This window comes from Megalops cyprinoides, chromosome 25 (genome assembly GCF_013368585.1).
Source record: "Megalops cyprinoides isolate fMegCyp1 chromosome 25, fMegCyp1.pri, whole genome shotgun sequence".
NCBI classification, from domain to species: Eukaryota; Metazoa; Chordata; class Actinopteri; order Elopiformes; family Megalopidae; genus Megalops; species Megalops cyprinoides.
The window spans coordinates 20375734-20402869 of record NC_050607.1 but is presented as its reverse complement, the minus strand read 5'-3'; the positions used below and the strand labels follow the sequence as shown (position 1 = coordinate 20402869).

General features: G+C 45.6%; 1 protein-coding gene across 2 annotated transcripts in view; it reads left to right on the top strand.

The window, feature by feature from the left end:
• Positions 1–1858: 1858 nt before the first annotated feature.
• Positions 1859–27136, top strand: part of LOC118771923 (SLIT-ROBO Rho GTPase-activating protein 1-like) — a 100353-nt gene continuing 75075 nt past the window's right edge. For both annotated transcript variants that reach the window (XM_036520097.1, XM_036520098.1), the window contains exon 1: positions 1859–2405. In XM_036520097.1, the coding sequence (XP_036375990.1) occupies positions 2339–2405 (67 nt within the window). In that variant the 5' untranslated portion in view covers positions 1859–2338. The remainder of the gene's footprint in view (positions 2406–27136) is intronic.

Genomic DNA, 27136 nt, shown 5'->3' with positions numbered 1-27136 from the left:
GTTTTTAACTGTGTGTGGCTGCAAGATTAGAAAATTCAGCTTACACACCTTTTTCGGTTACATTTAAATTAATTTATTTGGCAGATGCTCTTAACCAGAACTGCTTTAAAAAGGTGCATTCAATAGGGTTGGGCATGCAGCCAGATAGATACTAAATCATTACTGCCATGCTTGTAAGATGCATTAGTGCCATTGTGGGGAACATTGCCACAGTTAGCGCTGTCCTCAGGCACAGAAACATATACCAAAGCCTGTGTGGTCACAAGCTTCTACCACTGCAAAATGTTGACCGCTGAGCTTTTTCTGGAGCAAAGGCCTACACTTTCAGCAGGCATTTACCTGTAATGAAAAGGTGGGCTTTCAGTCTATGTCAGAAATTGGACAGTGACCTCAATTTCCTGACTGTTGTAGCTAGCTCATTCCACCACTTGGGAACCCGAATAAAGAAGGACCATGAGGGAGATGAGAGAGCCCTCCCAGAGGGGACAACTTGGTGACCAGAGGTAATCCCACAGGAATGTAGGGTTTCATGATTGTACGTAGGAGGGCGCTGTTGTTATTACTGCTCCATAGAGTTGCAGTTAAAATCACTGTTTTACTGTGATTTCATTGTATGATCCTACCTACATGGATTATACACATATTTGTACATTACTAAGAATTTGTCTCCTGATCCAGTTTTTATATATTCTCGTGGAAACTGCACCCCCTAAGGCAATAGCAGACTATCTATCCTATCCATACCTACAGTATTTCTATGCAAAAAAACACTCTATACTAGTTTAGTACTTAACTCAGTAATTTACTGACCTCTTGTAATACTTGTCGATGACTACTCGTGGCATAGTGATACACTTATCTGGAAGTCGTTCTGGGGAAGAACGTTTGCTAAAAGGAGGTGTTGATAGCAAAACAACATAGGCTACAGACTGTGTAACAGATCGGAACTTGACTTGCAGCGTCCGAAGGTGTGATAATATTTATTTAGGTAGATATAACTTCTCCAACCTACCGATGCCGATCTCCCTTCAAAAAAAGACAAGCCCCAGGCAAACTTGACTTAGCCCTGGATGTTTTCAATAGCTAGAAACCCAGCCCAGGGACGTTTCTAGCTGCTGAAAAGATTCGGGGCTAAGTCAAGTATGAAACATGCTTATATGATTATTAGCGAAGTGAACGCATCCATGACCCCCAAGACTTACCCAAAGTTTCCAACATGTTCTAATTGCGCTGGGGAGGCAAATCTGTGTGGATGACCTGTTGCAAAAATGCCTGAATTCATGCTTACCAATTCTGCCGTATTTCGCTTGAATTGGTGAGCGTGTTCATAAGTTTAATTAGTCTTATTAAGTGAATTGAAGGACGAAATTTGACACCATGCCAAAACAGCACCAAAATATATCTTCTTTAATGGTAGCGTGGTCAATGGCCTCTGTCGTAGAAGTGATCGCGGAGAAAAGATCACATAACCTACTAATTTCCATGAAACCGTTTTTCTAACTGCAATGCAACTGGTGCGAAAAAATAACAGCACTCGCCCGCCCAACAGTCGCTCTCGAGCGAGGCTGTTGCACCTTCTGATCATGACTTCCATGGGACACACTCGCTTTAGTAAAATGAGAAATCACACCCCGCGCAACGCCTGGTAAAACTACCCATTGGAAACGAATCCCTGATTGACGGTCCCCCAGATAGCACAGTCGGCTCGACTGGTTGGAGCGGTTGTCAATCCTTTCTATGTTTCCGCTCCGATCGCCGCCCGGATCCCACCCATTCTCCGGCAGCTGCGTTGCGGTCGGTCTGCGTCTGGGAAGCTGCGAGTCTGAGAAGTGCTGGAGTCATTAACATTACTCTGCGCCCGAGGAAGTACGTGGTGCCACACGATCATCTCGTACTCCATTTCCAGTGTGCAGCTGAGGACGCGTATATCGAGCGCGGGCACTTTAGCAGAAGGTCAATCTAAATTTCAATGCTTAGCTAAACAGGGTTTTTTGCTGTCCATTCTGTAACCCGTCCTTTTCGCTGTTGCCTTAGTAGTGATCGCTGAATTCATTGATGAGATTTCGCGGCGGCTTTTAGTTTGTTCAACCCAGAACAATGGGCTTTCGGACCCTATGCTATGTTTTATAACCAAGAACGTTAGATATATTATCCCGAGGACAAGTTTATAGATAGTCGGTGAAGGCTATACAACCAGTTGTCTTTGGCCACTCTTGTGAACTCCTATGCCAAATGTGAAGGATGTACTGGTTATGTTAGGTTTACAACGGGACCAGTAGCTACATCTTTACTGACTGCAAGACACGAACTTCGAGTAACTGTGCAAAGGGGATCCACGATGTCTAATCCAGTGAGGTTCAAAAAGGATAAAGAAATTATTGCAGAGTACGAGAGTCAAGTAAAAGGTAAGTTATTATTGTTTAGCCTACTCATTCAATGTATTGTGTCCAATGGGACTCTTCTGTCACCTGTCGGTGTGGCTGTTCGTTATCCCAGTGTAATCAATGTTCCTCTGCAAAATAAATCGAAACAGATCGATTTTGCGAGTATGTCCCATTGCTGAAGATGAGATTTTGTTTAACCTGCTTGGTGCTCCCTAGTTTGTTGGAATATGTAAATAACATATCTGAAGTGCCTTCCTCGCTTGAGGGTTCGAACAGAACTTATTGCGACGGCGTATTATTGCATGTTTAGGGGTGGTGTGCATTTTAATGTAAAGATTAACATCGTCTCTCTTCTGATCTAGGCAGTGTGATTATGAGGCTACTGTTGGTCATTTTGCATTTCTGTCGGGTATTCTCACGGCGTTCCTCAGTGTAATTCTACACAGAATATATATAGTAACACTGCGCTTTGGTAAAGCCGTCTCCTCGTGTTTCTTGGTCAGTTAACTTTGTTCTCCGACCTGACTTGAAGCGTAGCTACTTGCCCCCGGTTCCTACTGTATGTTTGTTTCAATAGCGTTGAAGCGGTGCAGAGTGTCCGATGTTCGTAAACTTGCACATTGTGTTGATACTAACGATGTTCTAAAGAACTTGTGGCCTGTACCTTACAATAATGAAAGCATCCGGTAGTTTAGACTGCAGAGCATTACCCGTTTCATGATTGTAACAGACATTATAGGTTCTCTCATCAGTGTCAATTACTATAAACCTATACTGTACATCAAAGTATATTGGCATGTGTTTAAGTTGTTCAACATGTGCAGTAGCGTACTTGATGAAGTGTGCGAGTTCTTTTTGCACTGGCCTCACTTGTGGTTTGATTCATTCAAAGGCAGTCAGCTGGCTCGGCGTCTTCCTGCTGGCGGTCAGTAAACACATCCTCATGCTTTATTTCGGTCGTGCTCTAATCCTGATCAGGGTGCTAAGGTAGCTCTGAAATAGCTCTCACTGGCTTCACGCTGTTGCGTGGGAACTGGGCCTGGTCTTAGTTTACACGTCGTAGCCCGCATCAGATCGATAAACAGGTGAATGTTATTGACGTTTTATTAAGACGCAGAGACGTCGAACCGTATTCCAGCCCAAACACCGAACAGGGTCGTTGGCCCCAATTTAACCGCACCACGACACGCACTGAACATAACATCATACGTTTATTTGGTTTTTCACACAGAGACAGTGGGAGCACCGAAAGATAACCTCTGTGATTGTAAATACCCCCTCCCCACCAAAAGGAACGTTTGTTGCAATAGTTACAAAGTCCGGTCGGCAAGAGGCTCTTTCAGTGGGGCGTGCGTCGCTCTCCTCGTATTCTCCGGTGCCCTGCAGACAGAGCGGGGAATCTTCGCAATAAGCAGAGCAAAGAGGCAGTTGGTGCACGGTGGTAACCATGGGGATTTGGCCCCGAGCCAGGAACTCTGCTCTCCGGAGCCGTTAGCAGGCAGAAACAGGCAGAAATATATTCCTTTCATCCCTCAAAAGCAAACCGTCTCCGCGCCCCCCCCCCCCGCCCCCACCGGGGGAGACCGCACGGGGACAGGGGGCTTCATTCTTAGGGAATTACGGGATTGTGTATGCTGTAGCAGAAGCTGTCATGTGCCAGGAATGCACGGACCCTTCCCCTGTGATGACTAAGGCCTTTCAGCTCTTTAATAGCTGTGTGATGCACAGTCATGCGTGATTCATTGGGAGCGCTGCTATTCTGGTTTGTCATGCAAAGCAAACCCGGGGGGTAATAATAACATGCTGATACTATTGGGATTGTCAGTGCTACTTTTGGCGAGAGGACGGCCCGCCTCAGACGGCTATTTCAGTAAACCGACACGGGTAATCGTATGCTCTTACAGAGTCCAGTCCCCAGTCATATTCATCTGCCCTTCATCAACAGAGTGGGGCAATAAGAGCTTCCTGGTTCACCAGACTGGCCTGTGAACGAAGAAGTGCGCTTCAGTTATGTAACATAATCTCAGTGTGATTAGTAGTCATTCATTGTGTGATGCTGGTCTGTCGAAATTATTTTAAATGCCATTTGCTGTGACTGTACAGTGGTGAACTGGGCATCTGCTGACATGCATGAAGCCTTTACTTTTAAATTTTAAAATCAGGAGACATTTAAATTCTAACAGTTGTTCCACTCTTGTTTTTCGATATAGTCTTTTTCATCAGGTGGTCCCTCATTTGTTATATTATTGTCATTTAGCAGATGCTCTTATCCAGAGCGATTTACAAAGATTTCAGTTTTTACATGTTACCCATTGATACAGCTGGATATTTACTGAGGCAATTTGAGGTTGAGTACCTTGTCTAGGGGTATGACGGTAGTGTCCCAGCAAGGACTCAAACTGGCAACCTTTCGGTTACAAGTCCTGCTACTTACCACAGTGCCACACCGCCGCCCCATTCACTTTTTTACTTCAGGTTTCTCATTGACATTACACAGCTGTAATCAGGTTTGGGGTTGGGGCTCTTTTGCATTGCAAATTGCAGCGGCACAGTGTTACGGTCTTGAAGGGAACTGATGAAGGAAGTACAGCCTGTCCCAATTGTTTCAGCATTGCTTTGTGACATTTTTAAATATTTCAGTCACTGTTATATTATGAAAAATGTAGGACACTGCATGTGAAGTCATTTCTATGTCATTTAACAAACAGTAAAAGTTGTCATTTGTAAGTACCTACTGAATGCATGTTCTGTGTGCCCCGCCTCTTAATCTTGTGATGGAGGTCATAGCTGGTGGGCAGCTGTCGGCCTGGGCTCAGGATTGTATTTTGAGAGTTGTATTTTTCAAAGCTTTTCCCCAGGTTAGTCTTCAATTCCCCCTTGGCTTTGATACACGCAAACCCGCCGGCCTTAAGAGGAAATAACATTCACTTAGAGAGGAAGTTGAATTGGAGCACATTGGGGGGGGGGGCAGGAATTGACCCCAACTCCATTTGTTGTCATTTCAATTTGGACGTCTCATTGTCATTCGTGGCTGCTGCCGCTGCCAGATGGGAAGCAGCCGAGGGTTGGGGTGATCGTGGGCTGAGCGCTGGAGCCAGCCCGAATGGGAAGTGCCTCCCACGCTGCTCTGGAAGTCATATCATCGGATCATGTGTCTGTGGAGACGCTGGCAGATACTTTTAAGGCTCGATGCTGTGCTAGATATGCGCTGCTGATTCCAGGCAGAATGACAAAGCCTAGTTGGACTGGATGGCCAGTTCTCCTTGTTGAACTAAACGTCTTCTGTTTGTGGGTATGGTTGAGGGGGTGCTAGCAGATGTGATCTAAGGGCTGATGTGTTTGAAGAGATGTGGTTTGAAGTGTTTGAGGAGATGCTGGTGGATGTGATTTAGCAGATGCTGTGGTATGTGTTTGAGGAGATGCTGATGGATATGTCTTGCACACGCTGTTGATACATGATTTGAGGAGAGGCTAGTGAAGGGAGTGACTGCAGTAAAAATGAGTGGCTCGTGTTTAAGCTGGGCTGGCCAGAGATGATTGCTCCGTGCCACGATGGGGAGTGAGAGAGAGGAGGCTTTCACGCGGAACCCCTCTTTATCTTCTTACATCCAGGAGAGATTGGCACAGCACAAGTCAAGGCAACCGAAAGCCAACCACTTCCCGCTTACTGCAGCTTGGAAACTTTCTCCACTACTTGTGAACTTACTGACAGCACCGCTGCAGCTGAGAGGATGAAAAGCCCTGTCTGAAGCTGTAGATGGCTGTCACTGTGCATTATGGGCCATCTGGTATGCCTCTGCGGGAGAGTGCCATGAGACGTAAGAGGCCCCTGTGGGGCTGCGAACGCCGGGACACTCAAGGCGTGAGCTGAGCACTCCATGTCCCAGCATCCAAACTGACGGATGGCAGTGTAGCAAATTGGTAAGGAGCAGGACTTGTACCCAGAAGGTTGCCAGTTCGATTCCCTGCTGGGGCACGGCTGTTGTACCCTTGGGCAGTGTACGTAACCCAGAATTACCTCAATAAATGTCCAGGTGTATAAATGGGTAACATGTAAAATAATTGCAACCTATGTAAGTCACTCTGGATAAGAGCGTCTGCTGAATGACAATAATGTAATGAAATGTAATGTAATGACAGTGATAGCCTGAGAATTCAGCTGTGCAGTACTGAAGCACTATCAGAGTCTCGGTCTTTATAGCCAGAGGCATTGATTGCTTAGTGAACAGTGCAGTAAACACACTTCGCATGAAAACCCTGCTATCCCTTTGATCCACAGGCCGATAGGATACTGGAGACTTGGCATGTCTGGATCTGGTAGGTTGGCTGAGCTTGGTTTGGGTCGTTAGGGTTCTGAGCATTTAACTATCCCAGGGTTAGTGTGGCATTGGCAGGGCTTGCTTCATTGTGATTCCAGGCGGTTGACTGTACCTGGGTCAGCATGGTTCAGGCAGGGGGAGCTGGGCTTTGTTTGGCGTGGTTCTAGTTGTTAAACTGTGCCTGGGTCAGCATATTTCTGGCAGAGGAGCTGGGCTTTGTTTGGTGTGGTTCCGGGTATTAAACTACCTGGGTGAGCATGGTTAAGGCAGGGTAGCTGGGCTTTGTTTGGTATGGTTCTGGATATTAAACTGTACCTGGGTCAGCATGGTTCAGGCAGGGTAGCTGGGCTTGGTTAGGTGTGGTTCTGGGTTTAAACTGTACCTGGGTCAGCATGGGTCAGGCAGGGTAGCTGGGCTTGGTTAGGTGTGGTTCTGGGTTTAAACTGTACCTGGGTCAGCATGGTTCAGGCAGGGTAGCTGGGCTTGGTTAGGTGTGGTTCTGGGTATTAAACTGTACCTGGGCAGCATGGTTCAGGCAGGGTAGCTGGGCTTGGTTAGGTGTGGTTATGGGTATTAAACTGTACCTGGGTCAGCATGGTTCAGGCAGGGTAGCTGGGCTTGGTTAGGTGTGGTTCTGGGTATTAAACTGTACCTGGGTCAGCATGGTTCAGGCAGGGGAGCTGGGCTTGGTTAGGTGTGGTTCTGGGTATTAAACTGTACCTGGGTCAGCATGGTTCAGGCAGGGTAGCTGGACTTGGTTAGGTGTGGTTCTGGTTGTTAAACTTTACGTGGGTCAGTGTGTTTCTGGCAGGTTGTTGGGCTTGGTTCAGTGCAGCTCCAGTTCTGAAGACGGGCTCAGGTCCGTTTGATTCTGAGGCCTGCCTCTGGGCAGCGGAGCTTGTAAAACGAGAGTGAGGGCCCAGTTTGCCACATCAGCAGCAGGCCCCACGTCATCCATTGTTATGCCCGGTGCAACAGTCCCAGCTGCATTTATACTGGGGAGCCTGTTATTTCTCTGCAGCTTCTGCACTCAAACTTCAAATAGCTCTCCCTTCACTCACCGACAGCTGGATAGGATAAGATAAGATAAGATAAGATTAGATAGAACTTTATTGATCCCACAGTGGGGAAATTCACATGTCACAGCAGCATTAAGACAGAGGTAGAAAGGCAAAGTGGCAGTGTGCAATAAGTTAAAAAATACAAAAGAAAATACAAAGAAATATCTTTATGTAAGAGGTCAAGAATCAATAAAATAGTAAATATATGTACATTAAAAGTAAAAAAAATACAGTGCAGAAATGAGCACTGAGTGCAACATATATAATCAGTGAAGTAGAAAAATTAAAGTAGAGAACTACACCATAGTATTGATTTACTGAGTGATGGGGTTTATCACCCAATGGTATTATTAAACAGTCTGACCACAGTTGGGATGAATGACCTGTCTCTCACTGAATGATGTCTCTCACTGAAGGAGCTACTGGAGTATAGCTGTTAGCGTCACTCTGCAGGTCTACATTACTCAAAAGGGAAATGATTAGGACAGATATCCCCTCCCTCCCTGTCTGTCTGTCTGTTTATCTAGTCTCTTATCTGCTTGGCTATCTTCTTCTGCAGGTCTACGAGGGTGTATCCCTTATCATTCAATTGATCAGCGACATTGATTTTTCTGACATTAATCTGATGAAAAAAGCCTTCTGTCAGTTGAAATACAGTGTTTGCATCCTCATATAACGATTGGAGCGTCTTCATGCCAGCTGGGTCTTTACTGCGGTTTCCCAAGACACACTGACGGAGTGCCACCGCCACCCCTGTGTGTCCGCGCGCGTCCTCGTGCCACCCGTGCTGTGTGTGGGCCCGTCACCCTCAGCCTCCTCTGGAATCCGCGGCGGGCAGCTTGGTGACGCTGCCACACAGCCTCTGAATGTCTATTTCTGGCGCTACAATAGCATATCTTCACGTGTGTGTTCTGGCATGGTTATCGCTGGGCTTGTTTGTGAACGTGAATGGCTGATTAGGTGGTGTATTGTGCTGGCAGATCCTCCGCTGTTTGCTGTCTGACATGCTGACACTCTGTATCACTGTTTCGCTGCTGCCCCGAGGCTTCTATCACAGAGAAGTCTGGACTATTCCTCATCTCTCAGCTTTTTTGGCCCTAATGAGGGTCTGACATACAGTACCAGTCCAAAGTTTAGAGACACCTGATTAAGATAATAGGAAACTTGCATTCAAAGACATTTTGATCTAAAGACTTATGCTTAAATGCTTGAATTTTGTTCCTTAGACAAATATAAATAGTGAAGTTCATGTATGTGAATTTCTTTCCAAAAACAATTTTAATTTAAAATATTTGAAGAATCTAAAATGTAAAATAGCCTTGTTTACAACACTTTTTAAATCACTGCATAATTCCATCTGTGTTATTTTATGGTTTTGCTGTCTTTACTATTATTCTAAAATTTGGTAAATAGTAAAGGTAAAGAAATGTGCGTCCAAACTTTTGACTGGCTTATGAATGATAAGATGATAAGAAATTGAATTTGTTGGTGGGTCAATTCCTTATGAGAAGTTGCCTCAGCGTTTCTGGCAGTTTTAAGAGGTGGTTTAGATGGTCCCTTTGTATAATGTCTGTGTCCATGTTGAGTATGTGGTCGGTGTCCTTGGCTTGCAGGAGGTGCGAGTCAGGGACAAGATGTTTTGGTTCTGTTTTAACCAGTTGGGCTGACTGGAACGTGAACGTGACCCAGTACTGTCGGTCTTGTTGCGGTCTTATGGTTGCCACTTCTCAGTTCCTAACCAGACCCCTGCAAATGGGGAACTTTGACCTGGATCAACACAGCACCAAGCTAACAACAACAAAGCTGACTCAGGTCTCAAAAGGCCCTGTCCTTATCTTAGCCCAAATGCTGGCTCATTCTAGTCTGGGAGTAGTAATTACTCCTAATTAGCGGATATGATTTAGAGGGAGATATGATCAAGTCTGAGTGAATTGAGGACCAAGGCCTTTTCATGTTAGTTAATGACTGACAAGGAATTCATATTATGTTTTCTCTTTGTCTTTGACTTTTTTGTCTTGAAAATAAGTTCATTTTTGCACAGTAAAAGCAGTGGTGTTTTGGCAGTGACGACCGTGACATTTCTAGAGAGTAATTTGATTTAATGTAGATTTGCATTTGCAGAGCTTGCTGCATCCAGTCCCAGTTCTGGAATGTGTCCAAAATACATATAATTTGCCCCACTTAGCATAATGATGAATAAAAATGATGGGCATTCTGATGCAGTCAATACTTTGAATGACTGGGCATAAAATAAGGGATGCCTGTGCTGTGCTGGTAGAAGAGGTTTGATCCAGAGCTTTCTCTAAGCTGTTTGAAATGTTTTTCCTAGTGTAAGACATGGGCTGTATCTACACCTCTAATTATTCTGACACTGTCAATTCAGAATGAAGTGTATTCTATAACTTTCTGTCTGTTATGTGCACACAGACACACATGCGCACACGCACACGCACACGCACACACACACGCACACACACGCACACACGCACACACACACACACACACACACACACATATACACCAAGCACTACAGAAAGAGGAAGCAGACAGCACAGTGTGTACAGACACAGATTAGCCATGTGTCATTGACTCATAAAACCCAGAAAACTGCACTTAATCACAATTTTCAGGGTGCTTGGGTTTGTTATGACTGCTGTCCTTGTCTTGAGTAGGCTGAGCTGCTGTTGTTGTTGCCCTTTGCCCATTTGGATTACATCGCGTTCAGAGACTACCTGGAATGTTCGTTCTCCAAAGGGCCTGGGAGGAAGCAGCATGGGGCCTTTCCTTCATAGCATCTTAGCATTACATTTACATTACTTTCTACTACATTACTTTCATTTAGCAGCATAACACTTTCAGTTAAAAACAGCATGTTTCCAAAATCCCACTGGGTGACCCAACCCTCTCACAATCACAGTCTCTGCTCAGCATGGAACCAGAGAGCAGGAAGAGGCAGTCTCTTTTTAAGGTTTGTGCTTTTAATCTGATCCACTGTCTTGCAGTGGAGCATGATGTGCTCAGTGCTGAGTGTCACTGGCAGCACCACCCATTCTACTGTAGCCAGATATCTGAGGGAAAGGAAGGTCACCCCTTCTTAATAATAACACTCTCCTCTCCTCTTTTCCCTCAGTCCTCCGCTCTCCTCCTTTCTTCCTCAGTTTTTATTTGTTCTCAGGTGTTTCTCTCCTGTCAGTTGGTCCCAGGATGTGACCTTGACTGTTCACCCTCATTGCTTTAGTGATCAGCAGCTCCAGCAATGAGTGTGATGCAATTTTGCAGTTTATCCGTTGTTTTTGGTCAGTTAGTCATTTCATTATATTTTAATTTTTGGTTCCTCATGCACTAATGTCCTACACAGGGAACTGTAACAGATCACACCCCCTTTTGTATTGTTTAATATTATTGCTTCATTAAGCTGGCTAGCTACCTAGCTCCACTGTCCCCATTTGAACACTCTCATCTGCAACTCAATTAACTAGCTGGAATCCTCGTAGTGTTTGAATTTGCCTCATCAACTTGAAACACTCCTCTCTGTTTGTATTCAGTATTCACTGTATTCTTCGGTATTTCAAGACTGTATTTGACTTAGATTTCATGTTGCATGCAGTGACAGCATGGGACACCCACAGCCCCTCTCCACTCCTCTCTTGTGTAAAGCTTTACCAGGCTCAGAGTGCGGCCCCACTGTCAGTGAGCTGGAGGCTGGACGTTTAGGCGTGGCCTTCTGCGCCTGTCCTCTGTGAGCTGTTTAATGAACTCAGCCAAGCTAAAGCAAGGCAACCTAACCCCATCCCCCCGGTGCTTTTCAGCCAATCTGTCAAACCCATCAGGAGAGGAGGGGGGGCTCCTTCCACACCCCATCTTCCAAAGCCCAACAATAAAACTGAGCCTCAAGTGGTATTGTTGTGCAGAGAATTTGCAGTGTTTGTAACAGATAGGGTTCTATATTGGATGGAGCTAATACAGAGAAGAATAAGAGCTAAGGGTAAAGGATAGTAATCGGAGAGATCAAGCCGTGTACAGTTACAATCAGTGCTTATCTGTGATGTTCAGCCAATTCCTCTGGTCCAGTTAAACTGTTTATATGCTCCTTAGTGAAGCGTCCTTCCAGGACCCATGTAAACTTCCTAGAGAGGCTTTCCCACGTCCCCTCGCCCGACACAATGCCGCGCCTGCCACTTCCGCTTCCTCCTCTCCATTGTACAGAGCTTTCCGGAAGTGTGCTGTCCTCTGACTCTGCCACAGGCTGTCTGCCCTGTCACTCACGCTTTAGTGACCACACTCCGGACTCTGAATGGAGAGCAGCCCGTGAGTTTAACGGTCTGACTGTGGGAGGTGTAACTGTCTGTCCTGGGTTCCCGTCGGCAGTCCAGAAGAAAAGGCACCATCCAAGCCGTCGATGTAATGTCTTTCTAGCTAGTTTACTGATTGTTTAGGATCAGGGGCATCTCATACGTAGAACAGATGACTTCAGATGGCTACCTCTAGTATGTGACATTTATTTTACACATACTATTGCAATGTGTTTTGGACTCTGATGTAGTGACTGATCATAGTATCATAGTCTTATCATAGTATAATTGGCTTCATACTGTTACATACTCATGCGACTCGTTGCATACCCAGATTGCACAAGTTAACTTGTGGTAGGGCTTGAATGGTGTTATTCTCACACTTACTGGTCTGGGAGTGTTGTTAGCCTGGTCTGACACTGTTGCTCATTTAGCTTGAATGGATACACTTTTGTTCTGTTGTGCTCGAATTTGTTCTGGATAAGAGTGTCTGCTAAATGAATGTGATGTTATGTAATGAATGGGACCACCCTGGTGGACAGCAATGCCTGTTTGACACCGATCTAAGGTCACCAATCTGCTCCTCATGCAGGTCTCAAAGCAGCACAGTTTTGGAAGCTGCTGAATAATTTTCTGCCCAGTTAATGAGATTTTCTCTATTAAAAAAGAGACGGATGCTGTGGAGATGGAAGGGTGTGAATTATTACACTGATTGACACCTTACCTCCCCACTCCCCCCATCAACAGCCTTCCCACACCGAGGCTTATAAATCCATCCGCAGTGTTTAAAAGCGACCCGCTCATTCCAGCGGATTGAACAAATCAGTTTGTTGTAATCGCTTTCATCTGGTCCCAAATCCACACTGTTCAGCACCAATACCAGGGGACATCATATATGAGCATCCCATTTTACAGTAATCTGTGTGGAGGGGCTCTGTAAGCCCCCGGCATGTGGGTCGCAGGGTAGCTGGGTCTCTTCATTTGCTTTGCATTCCATCCTCAACATATAGCAGTAGTGTAGGATAGTGGTAAGAAGCAGGGCTTGTAACCGAAAGGTTGTCGGTTCAATCCCCTGCTGGAATACTGCTGCCTTACCCTTGGGGAAAGTACTTAACCCAGAATTGCCTCAGTAAATATCCAGCTGTATATATGGGTAACATGTAAAATTGTAACCAATGTAAGTTGCTCTGGATAAGAGCATCTGATAAATGTAATTTATAATCAGGTCATGCCTGGTCCTGCTTGGGACCGTTTTTCAGTTGAGCCGCAATGGATTGTTTTTCATCTTTTTCATTTGTTCTGTAGAATGTTAATGTATGTTCAGTATCAGGGAATGTCTTTTCATGGAATCTGAGCTTGATGTACACAGATGCGCCACTGAAGCTAAGCGGTTGGTGGTGTGCTGGTTTGGACATGACATGTACCATCAGTCCTAAGCTGGAAAGAGGCACACCGACAATAAAATGACAATAAAAGATCAATGAGTAACTCTCCATAATTTCACTACTTCATGAGCTTCTGCGGACAATGGTAGTGCTGACATGCATAGCAATGGAAGTGAAGTCTGGTGATGTTGAGCAAGCCTGTTTAAAGTGTTCACATTTTCAGTGTGTTCTTTTTCACCCACTTCATGTAAGGTGAGAGTTTTGTTTTGCTGTTGAAATGTAAACCCATAAAATGTCTCAGCATTAAGAAGTCTGAATGTTTTGTATTTAGAAAAACAGATATATCCTTCAACACGTTGCTCATTAGAACATCTACTGTTACTGCTGCGTAGATGTTAAATTGCCGTATTTGTACTTAGTCAGCAATGATTGTGCCCCAGAAATTCCTGTATTTAGTCCCATTAAAAGAAATTGTGTCTGATACATTGGAGAAATGTGACCTCCATTGATTGTTTTTGCCAAGATGTGTGTGATGTTAAAATGTCTAATGAGTTCCTCTTCCCTTTATGTTCCATGGCTGCATGTCTCTGGAGTAGAAAGCATTTCCTCTGCTTCCTCTCTGAGAGCTCTGTAGTATCTCTGGTCTCCTAGTGCAGCTTTCAGAGAGATCCCACACGTTAAGGCACCTCGACCGCCTTGGTTTCCTCTGATTCCATTTTAATGAATTTACTCTCTTCTCACTGAGAAACCCAATGCTCCCCTCAACTGAGACAAACACATGGTGACCTTGGTGTCACCAAAAGGTCAGCCGCTCCGCTTCCTGCTTGGGTCCTATCCTCCTGGCACAGAATAACAAGTGCATACATAATTGTCAGATTCTCAAGGTTAAGCACTTGAGAAACTGTCAAACAAAGAACTCTGCGCAATGCAGTAAATCTTGAGGATGATTAGTTACTTTCACACCCTGTTTTAGGCCTTGTTGTCACAGTTGTATTTGCTCCTTAGATGTAGTTAAACTCTAAATTATGATTTCTCTAGTGTTCATTTATATAGTAGTTATGCTCTGTCTCCTCGTGCCTTGTCTGTCAGGCAGTGGGGCGGTTGGAGGCTGACATGTTTCAGTTCTATGCTCTCAGATCCCCAAGTGAGGTGGAATCCTGCCCAAACTGGTGCCCCTCCTCACCAGCATCCCTCTGCAGCTCCCGCTCTAATGAGTGCAATTCAGAGCAATCAGATCTTGGGCAGAGTGAACACAGCAGCTTTTCACTGCACCGAAAAGGCAACCCGTGCTCACCGTTACTACAGAGGTAACCATGTTTGCTGGAGTTAGTCAATTTTGCCAATCTGTTGACAGCTTGGGCAGGGATGCTGGCCGCTGCAGAAGCATGGTGTGCTCCTAATTAGACTGTCCTGTCTTAATGCTGGAGCTACCCTACTGTAGCCCCCTGCTCACTAACGCTAGCTGAGCTGCTGTACTGTAGTGCCCTGCTCACTAACACTAGCTGAGCTGCTGTATTGTAGCCCCCTGCTCACTAACACTAGCTGAGCTGCTGTACTGTAGTGCCCTGCTCACTAACACTAGCTGAGCTGCCGTATTGTAGCCCCCTGCTCACTAACACTAGCTGAGCTGCCGTACTGTAGCCCCCAGCTCACTAACACTAGCTGAGCTGACATACTGTAGCCCCCTGCTCACTAACACTAGCTGAGCTGCCGTACTGTAGCCCCCAGCTCACTAACACTAGCTGAGCTGTCGTACTTTAGCCCCCTGCTCACTAACACTAGCTGAGCTGCCGTATTGTAGCCCCCAGCTCACTAACACTAGCTGAGCTGTCGTACTTTAGCCCCCTGCTCACTAACACTAGCTGAGCTGCCGTACTGTAGCCCCCAGCTCACTAACACTAGCTGAGCTGCCGTACTGTAGCGACCTGCTCACTAACACTAGCTGAGCTGCCGCACTGTAGCCCCCAGCTCACTAACACTAGCTGAGCTGCCGTACTGTAGCCCCCTGCTCACTAACACTAGCTGAGCTGCCGTACTGTAGTGCCCTGCTCACTAATACTAGCTGAGCTAACATACGCTCCTGGTTAAGCTAAGCTAAGTGGCTAACACAAGCTTCCTTGTGGTTCACTCCCATAGGTTGCACTTGCTCCTCTGTGCAGTGATCAATGGGTTTTTCCTACAACTAGCATACAAGCACAGCTGGCAAACCTTTGCAAGGTCTGCAAAGGTCTTTGCAACATGCTGTTTCCTATTGGTCTGCAATGATGGAGAAGGGATTTATGTACTGGATGCGTGACTCTTTCTTCCACTGTGACCTTTAACTCTTTCTGTGGAGGGCCGGAGCAGAGCAGTACAGCAGTCCATGACTAAAGCCACCCTTTCACCCCGGCGCTCTATAAAAGAGGATCACTCCTTCAGAAAAGGGGGGCAGGGGGGCCCAGTCTCTGAAGAGTTGTGGTCAAAGAAATGTCAGGCCAGGACCTCCTCTCTCTTTTGTCTCTGTCAGGCCTGATTGATCATCACTCAAAGCCACAGAGAGGCCTGCCCTTTATTTGGGGAGAAATTCACCGCGCTGTCCCTGTCATTACTACAGACACTGGTGCTGTGGTTTAAATGTGCGTTTCATGTGGCTTCCCTCGCCAGTCTACTAGTCATTTTGTGGGGAACGACTTGCTTTGGTTTTGCTCATTTCCACAGGCAATTTAGGCTCTGTCAGGTTAAGAAAGGCCTTTGAAGAGAACGGAGCTGGTCAGCTGTGGGGGGAGGTGGGCGGGTCTGTGTCATGGGGCCGTTCTCGACCACCCCCCCCACCCCCACCCCCCAACCCCACCCTCACCCCGCTCCCACTCTTCCCAAGGAGGAAATGGGAGATGTGAGTATATTTCCAGTCACACATGTGCAGCAGGGACAGGGTGCTGTTTTCTGGTTGACTGTTTCCTCCCTTTCCTCTTTGTAAGCCTGCGGTCACACAGAGATGGGCATTCAGATTCTCACATCTCTCCCGGCACTCACACTGTAGCTTGCACTGGGACTGCTTTTGTTCCCCTATCCTTTAACTTCAAGTCCACTGAATGTTTGGAAGTTACACCCTGAAGCTCCTTTGCTGATAGCAATAGCGCCACCTCAGCTCTTCCAGCATTTTGACCCTCACTGGCTTTGCACCACTGCTGTAACTCCTTATTCATGCTTCACGCTTCATTATAAATACTGGTACTGGTAGCATCCTGCTGCTCCGCTCCATCTGTTTGCAGAAAGTGCTAGAAGCCTGGAGCTGCTACTGCAGGGTGCTGGCCTGTAGCTTGGAGCATAAGGATACAGTAAAGAGCAGATAGTGTTACTCCCACATCAGCACCTGGGATGGAAACATGAAGGCTTCCCACGATCCCTGAAAACCTTTGCAAATGGTATCATGGAGAAGTCAAGGAAAATGGTCATGCATCCAAATGTCCTTGGAAAGTCATGGAAAATGGTCCAAATCTGAAAAAAAAAAACACTTAATTCCTACTTTTTTCTTTTGTAGCTCTCCCATACTCACTAGCTTGATGTCAGTTGCTGTCAGCTTGTGTGATGTGAGTGTGTGGATATTTCTGTTAAACTGGCTGCCTGTCAGTGTGCACAGTTTTCCCACTAGCAAAAGTAATTTGAGCCTTGTATTCGCTAGCAAGATCACTCACGAGTGTGCTAATCAAGACACAGAGTACGTTGAAAGTAATGTCTAAAAACATATGTCCTTCTCAGTCTTCATCATCAGCCTAGGCCAATATTGCTGGTATTTCGCTTTGAACGCTAAGACCAGTCATCGGAAATTTTGTATTGATCCTTAAAAAGTCGTTGAAGTTTCATTTCGGACACTCTTATCCAGAGTGACTTACATACAGTAGATTACAGGTTTATCCATTTATACAGCTGGATATTTACTGAGACAATTGTGGGTTGAGTACCTTGCTCAAGGGTACAACAGCAGTGCCCTAGCGGGGAATCAAACCAGCAACCTTTTGGTTACGAGCCCTGCTCCTTACCATTATGCAACAGTGCTGCCCCAGTGTAGTGTACTGGTAAGCGTGTTCAGTGTTAAGTGTAGTGTTAAATATGTGATGTTAAGTTGTGCAATGCTAGCGGAAGCCTGTCCGATTAGCAGCAGAGAGAGGACTGCTGGCAGAACACTGGGCAGGCGGGCTCCCCCTCTGTCCCCTCCGAACTGTCCCACTCACCCCTGCTGCCTTCTCCTGCCTCCAACCGGGGCCCTCTAGCACTGACAGCTGTGGCTGCAGATATCCCCAGGACCAGCAGATGAATTATTCAGCACATTTTTGTGGAAATGAGGTAATTGTCCCACTGTTACATAAACGGTGAAAGGGTCTGTCAAATTTAAAACAGTTTTTTTTTTTTTTTTTTTTTTTTTTTATTGAGCAAGTGGGAAATCCTTCAGGGCACAGGGGGGTGGGTGTAATGTCCTTTTCTAATCAGAGGGGGTGCCCTTGTCAATACTTGGCCTCATCGTAATGTAATAGGCCGGTTTGGCTGAACCACGTGGGCGCGGCTGTGTGGTTACTCTGATTGTGAGTGTAGCCATGTCCAGCTATTCTCCCTTGAATGTTTTCCAGATAAATATAGCTCCCCACCATGACACCATCACAAATCCAGCTTGTTCTAACAAAGTGCTGTAAGAGCCAGAATAACAGCAATACAAGGTTATTCCGCCTCTATGACAGTCCCCATTCACTGACCTGAGATCAGCACAGCGCCTGACATTGCACCTAAAAAAAGCTCCTTTGTTCTGAAGTGGAGACTGTGGCTTCAGTCTACTGGCACAGTAGAGAACTGTATGTTGAAGAGGACTAGAAGCTCTATTTTACAATACAATACAATACGAAAGTACAGTTTATGCTGAAGCAGCTTAATAAAGCTATGTGCCGGAGGAGGGGAGGGAGAGAACGGTACCCATGCCTGTCAGTATTAATCATGTCCTGATTGCTGTGCAGCGACAGGGACCTTCAAGGCACTCTGTCCTTCTACGAGTCCTTGTTAAATGCGTCGCCTGATTATTGACTCTGAGGATAAGGACCTTGAAGCTGGTTTGAAGTTGGTTCACCGCTGTATAAATACTGTCATCATGGCATGGAAATGAGCAAGTTTGTGGGTTTGAATCCGGGGTGGGGCATTGCAGCTGTGTCCTGCAAGGAACTAGCAACATGATCTTATCGCTTCAGTGAATATTCAACCGTACAAATCAATAACTTATAAAATTAAACTCTAGCAGCGTGCTATATTAAAGCCATAAGCAATTTAACCCCATACTGTTGGGGTTAACATACCCACTACCCTACATAAAGGGATCTGTCAAACAGGGAAATGTTTAAAGATTCTAATGAAGTTGAATTTAGATAATGTAATTTAGATTGATATCTTTGAACATCTAAGGAAATGTTTTTACACGTTGTAAAAAAGAAAATGGTCTTTTTTTGTTGCCATTCATTACATTATTGACATTCAGCAGACGCTCTTATACAGAGTGACTTACACGTGTTACAGTTTTTACATGTTACCCATTTATACAGATGGATATTTATTGAGGAAACTCTGGGTTAAGTACCTTGCCCAAGGGTACAACAGCAGTGCCCAGTCGGGAATCAAACCAGCAACCTTTTATTTATAAGTCCTGCTCCTTACTGCTATGCTACACTGCTGCCCCATTCAATGTTGCCGCTAGAGTAGAGGAAGAGTAGTAGTGTTTTCAGACACGCTGGACTGTTCTTTTTCCGGTACTAAAATCACAGCTGAGTTTGCATGAGTGAGATTCTGTAGTCCTGTGCAGTGTGTCTCACTTTTCACACAGGCACAGACACAGCCTCTCCCTCTCAGTGTGCAGGGCATCACTCCAGAGTGTTAAACCTGTGCGCTCACCTCGCGTGTCTCATCACGGGGGGTGACGCCGCATGTCCTGTCGAATTATGTCCCGGTGGCGAGATTAACGACCGGCGTGCCTCCTGAGACAGGCACGCCGCTGGCAGGGCGGAGCTCCGAGGTCGGGGGATCGGAGCGGTCAGAGGAGAGCTCTGCTGATGGTACGACCTGCAGGAAATGTAGCCTTGTACCGCTTTCCGGCCATGCGGTTGAGGAGCAGACCGCACAGCATTCTGGGGCAGAGGCATGGGAGAGAGGAAGGGAGGGCAGGGCTGCCTGGCTGTCTGTCACCTCCAGTGTATTGCCGGCCTGTTGCTGCTGTTAAAGGCTGTCAGGGAGGGAAGCAGCAGATTACGCCCCTTGCAGCAGTGGTTTTAGGGGCCCCCCAGTCTCAGATTTTGGGAAATCAATATGGGCTGCATTGGGATGGGGGGGTGAGGGGAGGAGCAGCAGGGTGCTGGAGTGATGGGAGTGGGATGTAGATTGCAACCCCCCCTACTGCCTAGTTTGGGATGTCCTTCATAGGCTACTACAGTACAGCTGAACACAGGCTGTATGCAGATCTCTGTTCTAGTAAACAAATCAGGCAAACACATTATTTTGAGAATATGATTTACTGCGTGAGCTGCCTCTAACTTTCTGTAAAGGACCACATTAATTGCCTGAACTCTCTGAACTGTCAAATTCGTTTGATTCAAATGGACAGCGGTTCTGGCTCATGCGCTGTGATTTCCAAAGCAGGTCTGACCAGAAAGCAACCTGCTGTTCCTCACACATTCCAGCCTGTCTAGCCAGGTGTGAGCGCAGGTGTTGCTAATTAGCCTTTCCTTCCCAGCATCCCCGGCGCTAGCTGTCGTGCCTCTCCCCCACCTCTTACATTGTCAGATGGTCTGTCTGTCTCTCTGTGCTGTGGATATCAGGGATGTGCGCCGACACTGCGCAGTGTGTATGATTTGTGCAGACGCTGCACAGTGGATACAAGTGGTATGCACAGACACTACGCATTGGACATGAAGTATGTGCACAGACGCTGTGCGGTGAACACAAGGGATGTGTGCAGACGCACAGACGGCAAAAAACACTGCAGTTACCTCCACCAAAACGAGCCTTCTGAACCTCAGGAAATTCCTCATGCTCTGTCTGCTCTTACTGTGCTGGGATGCTCAGATATCGCTGTCCCTGTATACACACAGCCTGGTTATGTCATTCGGTGTCAATCAATAGCATCTCATTAGGCTCTTGTCATGATTAATGTGCAGCCTGGCTGTTTAAAAGAAAGATTTCTCTCAGGTGGAATGAGGTAAAGGCTTCTCCTTTTAAGGACATGTACATTTGAGAGCTGCGTCCCTGAGTCAGTGTTTTGAGTGAGCGTGCATATGTCATTGGCCAGGCGATTTAATGTGTTGGGCTCTTGTTTCTGATGCTGATCTCATTGGCCTGCTCATCGAGGCAGAGTCACCTCATGTAGTGGTGATTAAAAATTCATTTGACTCACCCCAGCGAAAGCTCTGTGTATGATCGGAAAAGCTGAAATTTAATTTGAATTCAGCCTCCTGCCTGAATGTCTGCTTTGTGACAGCACTGTGACACTCTCTGAACTCCTGGGTGTATCTCAGTACTGTCACTAACCTGGCTGAACTCATACTCCTGGGTGTAACTCAGTGCTCTCACTAACCTGGCTGTGCATGTGTGTTACTGTGGGGGCAGGTGGGAGTATAATGCATTTCAGCATGAGCAGAGCCTCCCCAGAGATCCCTGTGTGACTCTTCCTGCCCTCAGCAGATCCTGGATCACGGTCAGAACTGTGCACCAAACGGCCGGGGTTCAGAGCGGGGTCGGACAGAGCTAATCCTAGTTCTGTTGTCATAAAGGACGTGAAGCTCAGAGCCCAGGTCTCAGCACCATACTGTCGGACTTGAAACACACACACACACACACTTTACACACACAATCACTGTACACTACGTATGAATTTATTTCCAAAAAAATTTAAATAAAAAAAATTGGCTGCTTTGGAGAATCTAAAATATAAGACTTTGTTTTGTTTATAACACTTTTTTGGTCACTGCATAATTCCATTTGTGTTGTTTGATAGTTTTGATGTCTTTACTATTATTGTAAAATGTGGAAAATAGTAAAAATAAAGAAATAAACGTGTGTCCAAACTTTTGACTGGTACTGTATTTAGATTGCATTGGGGATGGATGCTCTTAGAACCAATGACTATCTGTTGGAGACAGCTGTCAGTTCCGTCGAGGCAGCGGACGTCACCTGGAGCCATCCAGATCCATTAGTGCTGTTGTTCTGGAAGAGTGAATGGGCCCTTCTGATCGGGCAGTAGGGCGTGGTACTAGAAGCCTGGCAATCTGAGTGTTGGACCCCCTGGTGAGCCAGCCTGTTTTCGGATGCCCTGTTTTTTTCTTTTGTCTGGATCCCAACCCCCCACCCCACCCCAGCTCCGCAGGGAGCTGAGCATAGACAAACACTGCAGACTGACTACTCACAGAGCAATGCTGTGACACCATCAACCTGTCAATTGACTATCCTGTGAGTCATTGTTTTCAATGAAGAGACACCGGAATGTCACGGAGCTGTGCTGCAATTGGCTAAACAAACTGCATAAATATTGATAGATAGATAGCACATAGCAAAATGTTACCAGAAATAAATGGTGTGGAAGAGCCATGAGAATATTAAAAATGGAATAACAGGGCGGGGCAATAACAAGGGAGAATTCCAGAATTTTAATCAGTAACTCAGTGGCGCATTTGTTTTTCTGCTCTGAATTCCACTTTGTCAGACAACGTAATGCTGAGGCTGAAAAACCAGTATGAAAAAGCAGAGGTCTTTGAGTACAATGTTGTCAATTTTAAAAACAGAATCTTAAAAACAAATTAAATGCACTGATTATAACTGTCATTCAATGAGGAGAAATGAGTTCGGTTTGAAGGGCAAGGCCAATTACAGTGATTCATGACTACAGTTCAGTGAATTTCCCAGCACTTACTCAGTGGGTAACAGTTCCTGTATGAAATCAACATTGCTTGTGGAATATGATCAGAAACGCCAATCCCTCCGGTGTGGTGAAGCCTTTAGCACAGCGGATGATCTTTGATCCCAAAGGGGACTGTGGGGGGTCGTTGTCCATGAGCTGACGAGCTGCTCAGACAGAGGTACCAATCCTGCCACGGGTCAGTAAAAAACCCGCTTGCAAACATGCAAGTACTGCACATAACCCTGCATAACTCTGCTGCACATACAGTACCAGCCCAAGGTCTGGACACACCTGATTAAGATAATGTATGTTTCATGCATTCAAACCCATTTGGCTCTAAAGAATTATGCTTGAAATTTGTTTCAAAAATAAAAAAAATAGTGATATTGATGCCTATGTATGAATTTCTTTCCAGTTTTTTTATTTAAAAAAATATTTTTTGCCTATTTTGAAGAATATAAAATACTTTTGATTTGTTTGTAACACTTTTTTGGTTACTACGTATTTCCATTTGTGTTATTTCATAGTCTGATGTCTTTATTCTAATATGTAGAAAACAGTAAAAATAAAGGATAGTGTGTCAAAACTTTTGTCTAGTACTGTAATTCTGCTGCAGAAACAAATAGAAGTGGGATGTAATCTGAGCACCTCTCTCAGTCTCTCATTGCAGGAGGATCTGGGTGCTGTTACTGTCTGTCAGACACAAGCCCAGACAGTGGGAGGCCTCCGCCCCTGATCTCTGTCACAGGTGGCTATTAAAGACTGAGCGCTGCTAGCAAAGGTCAAAGAAAAGGCACGCACTCCAGTTCAGTGTGTTTGGATTTGCGCAGCCGTGTGGGGGATGAGCATTTTGATTAATTCGATATTTGATCTTAGGAGTCATAGAATATTTAAAGAATAGAATGTTGCTTTTCCCCCCTGAGCACCATATGGAATTCAGTATGCTCTTCTGTATAAGAAATGACATAGGTCTGTATTCACTTGCACTTTCAGGCATTAAATATATCACCAATAATCTCGGTAAATCAGTCCTGTTTTATGCAGGTTCATCGATATTGATTTTTGAATGCATTTTGAATATCAAGGAGCGATTTCCACTTTCATCAATAAGCAATGCTAATTAGCATTGGATACTGACCCAGGTAAGTGGTGAGTGATTCCATAGCTGAGCATGCGAGTAATGAAATATTTGGTCTCACTGCTAGTTACTACTGCAGAAATAACCAAGACACAGATCTGACCCAGGACAGAGTGAGACAGAGACACAGTGTAGTTCAAGGTTGGCTTTAGCTGGGAGGGCAGTCTGTACAGGGGTCCCACAGCTTCTCCTTTCCACAGCAGCAGTGCTACAGTGTGAGTTTACCCAGCCTCACGCTTTTCTCATGTATACCTTAAAGCCAATTAAGCCTATCAGCTAGACAACTGTAAAAGAGCTTATTTCAGTCATTATGCATTCACACTAATCTGTTAGTCAGGAAAACACAACCCACGGGGCTTAAAGAAACTGCAGCGAAACTGAAAACAGATCTCTAGGTGCAAGGCTGGATTTACTGTAAGTACACAGACAGATACACACACATGTATTCACACACACATGCGCACACACACACACACAGACACATACACACAAACACTTACACCCCCATAAACGCACACATGCGCACACTGACACACACACACACACACACACACACACACACACACACACACATTTACACACAGACACAAATTGATAAACTGTGACACACAGCACAGTGTATGACTCGGAATGGCTTACTTAAAAACTGCTTCTTCCAGCACTAATCAAAGGCACCAGTGTGGTGCAGAGGAAGCCGTAAGAGCTATCCATGAAAGACATGACAGAGAGGCGCACGTGTGTCTTATCAACACCTGGCCTTGCGTGGCGTGTCCTCTGTGACCTGACCCTTCAAGGTCCCGCCTCCTTCAAAGTGAGTCACAAAAGCGTTCCCAGTGAACACGGGCGTGTGCAGACCGAGCTGCACACAGCCCATCTGTCTTGCGTTTGAAGGGTAGCCTTTGTTGCGTGAATGCTGGTAGGGCGAGTGGAGACCAGCTGCCTACAGGCCATGCACAGAGCATGTTCTGATCTGAAGATGCGAGAGGAGAAAGAAAGACCCTTAAGATTTAGCGCCGGGGCTGGCGAAAGCAGCAAAGAAAGGCTTTGTGTTTCGCCCAGAAGAGCCGACATTGTTGGGCCGAGCGTCAACGAGCAGAGCTGATGTCACTGTGTACGCCATCGGCTCCAGCTGTTACGCGATGTTAACATCTCTATCAGTAAATCTAGATGGCTTCATTACACTGGCAGCTTGCTTCCAGCCATCCAGTCCACCTGCTTTCATTCCTGTTTTTAGAGGTTGAAATCATGCTTTCTCTGATTACACAAGTATCTTACACAGCTGTATGCCATCAAATATATGGCGCTGAATCACCGGAATGAATTAATATACTTGAAAAACAATGGACTGACTTCCCACTGAAGGCCACTTTACTCTGTTACATAATCCTCTCCAGATGTTTTCTTCTTGTGGTTATATTAACTTATTGTTTGTTTTCAATTGTTTGAAATTGTGTTTAGGTCTCTCCATCAAGATGTTTTAAAGCACAGCGGGAACCTGCTGGAAAAAGAAGGGTCATATGAAATTAGGTGGATGGTGATTTCTTCTGTATGTTTCTGTATACATTGGCTGCAGCAGATTCCATTTACACATGATGAACCCCCCCCCCCTCCCCCCAAACACACACACACACACACACACACACACATGACAGAGCCTCTGCATTAAAAACACTCTGAGAGCCTTGACTTACCTACCTCCTCCACAGCCCCTCCCACACTGTGTCAGGTGGTCTGAGGTCTCATGCTGAGTCTTCGATGAGTGTAGTCTTCTTTGTCTTCCTTGCCATGGTGAGCCCAATTCAAAGAGGCACTAATCACACATCCTACTTATTCCTGTTTCTGTGAGAAGAATAAGAGGAATACAGGATAGCAGTGTGGCATAGTGCTAAGGGGCATTGTTCATAACCGACAGGTTGCCAGTTCAATTCCCCTCTGGGGCTCTGCTACCGTACCCTTGGGCAAGGTACTTAACCCACATTTGCCTCTGTAAATATCTGGCTGTATCTGATGTAAATGAGCACGTTTGGCTTTTAACCACATTTACCTGCTGCCTCTCCCTGCCTTTCTGTGCTCACTAACAGCGGTGTCAGACAAAGCCTCTCTCTGCCCCAGCCTCAGCCTATGCTGTCAGCAATGCTCCTCCTAACAGGGGCGGCAGTGTGGCGTAGCGGTACGGAGTAGGACTTGTAACCGGAAGGTTGCAGATTCACTTCCCCTCTGGGGCACTGCTGCTGTGCCCTTGGGCAAGGTGCTTAACCCATAATTGCCTTGCTAAATATCCAGCTGTATAAATGGGTAATATGTAAAACTACAACTTATATGAGTCGCTCTGGATAAGAGCATCTGCCTAGCGACAATAATGTAATCTCACTTCATGGAATCCGATCTCGTGCTGAAAGAGCCTTGGTTAACATTGCGTTTTTGTGAGCTGAAAGTTTGACAGCTGAATATTGGGGATGCTTTGGCTTGGGCATGGTAACTGTTTTCATGGCGAAGGAGCATTTAGCTTTATTAAAAGACCTTGATCATTTCAGCACAGGCTAATGTTTACTGTAGCAGTTAACCAGTCACTCTTCCCCGTCTCTCGCCTGCTTGATCACGCCCTTCTCCTTCATGCTAAATCCAGAAACATCACCACAGCTGAGCGGTGAAGCTGTGCTCTGGTGTGTTGCCATGGTGATGCCTCTGCTCCCCTGCTGGGGAGAAAGGTAGCATCTCATAGGTGTGTGTTCATACATGTGTATCTGCTGTCAGCAAATATGCACCCTTTTCCCCTTTAATTTGCTAGGATTCAAATCATACATAGAGCTAAACATCCATGTGTTCTGTTCTGTGTGCAGAACAAAGGCAGTCACCCTGGGGTTGGTATTATAGTTGCTGGCCTTCTTATAGTTTATAGACTTGTGTTCTTAAATGCTGGAAATGCAGGCAACCAGTCATTACATTAAATTACATTTCACACATTTAGCAGACGCTCTTATCCAGAGTGACTTCTAGCACAACAGAACATAAGTGTATCCATTCAAGTTGAATGAGCAACAGTGTCAGACCAGGCTAACAACATTCCCAGATCAGTGAGTGTGAGCATAACACCATTCAAGCCCTACCACAAGTTAACTTGTGCAATCTTACATTTACATTAATGTCCAAGGGGGATTCTTCTGTCTGATTATAAGATTGATGAGACAGGTGTGTGTGTGTGTGTGTGTGTGTGTGTGTGTGTGTGTGTGTGTGTGTGTGTGTGTGTGTGTGTGTGTGTGTGTGTGTGTGTGGTTCTTTAACCTGGTATGAACTGTGTGCAGTTTTTAACCCCTCTGGTTGCTATGTGGTCTATAATCTGGCCTATCCAGTATAGTAAATATACCCATTGGGCCAGCCCACCTGAACTTGTTGCTGCTGTGGGAGTTGTGATTGCATGGATTTTTTTGCATTGCTCCTTTGCATTGCTTGTGCAAACAGCACAGCGCTGTGTTACAGTCTTGAAGGGAACTGATAAAGGACGTACAGCCTGTCCCAACTGTTTCAGCATTGCTTTGTGATATTTTCATATATTTCAGTCACCGTTATATTATGAAAAATGTGAGACATTGCATGTGAAGTCATTTCTATGCCGCTTAACAAACAGTAAAAGCTGTAATTTGTAAGTACCTGCTGAATG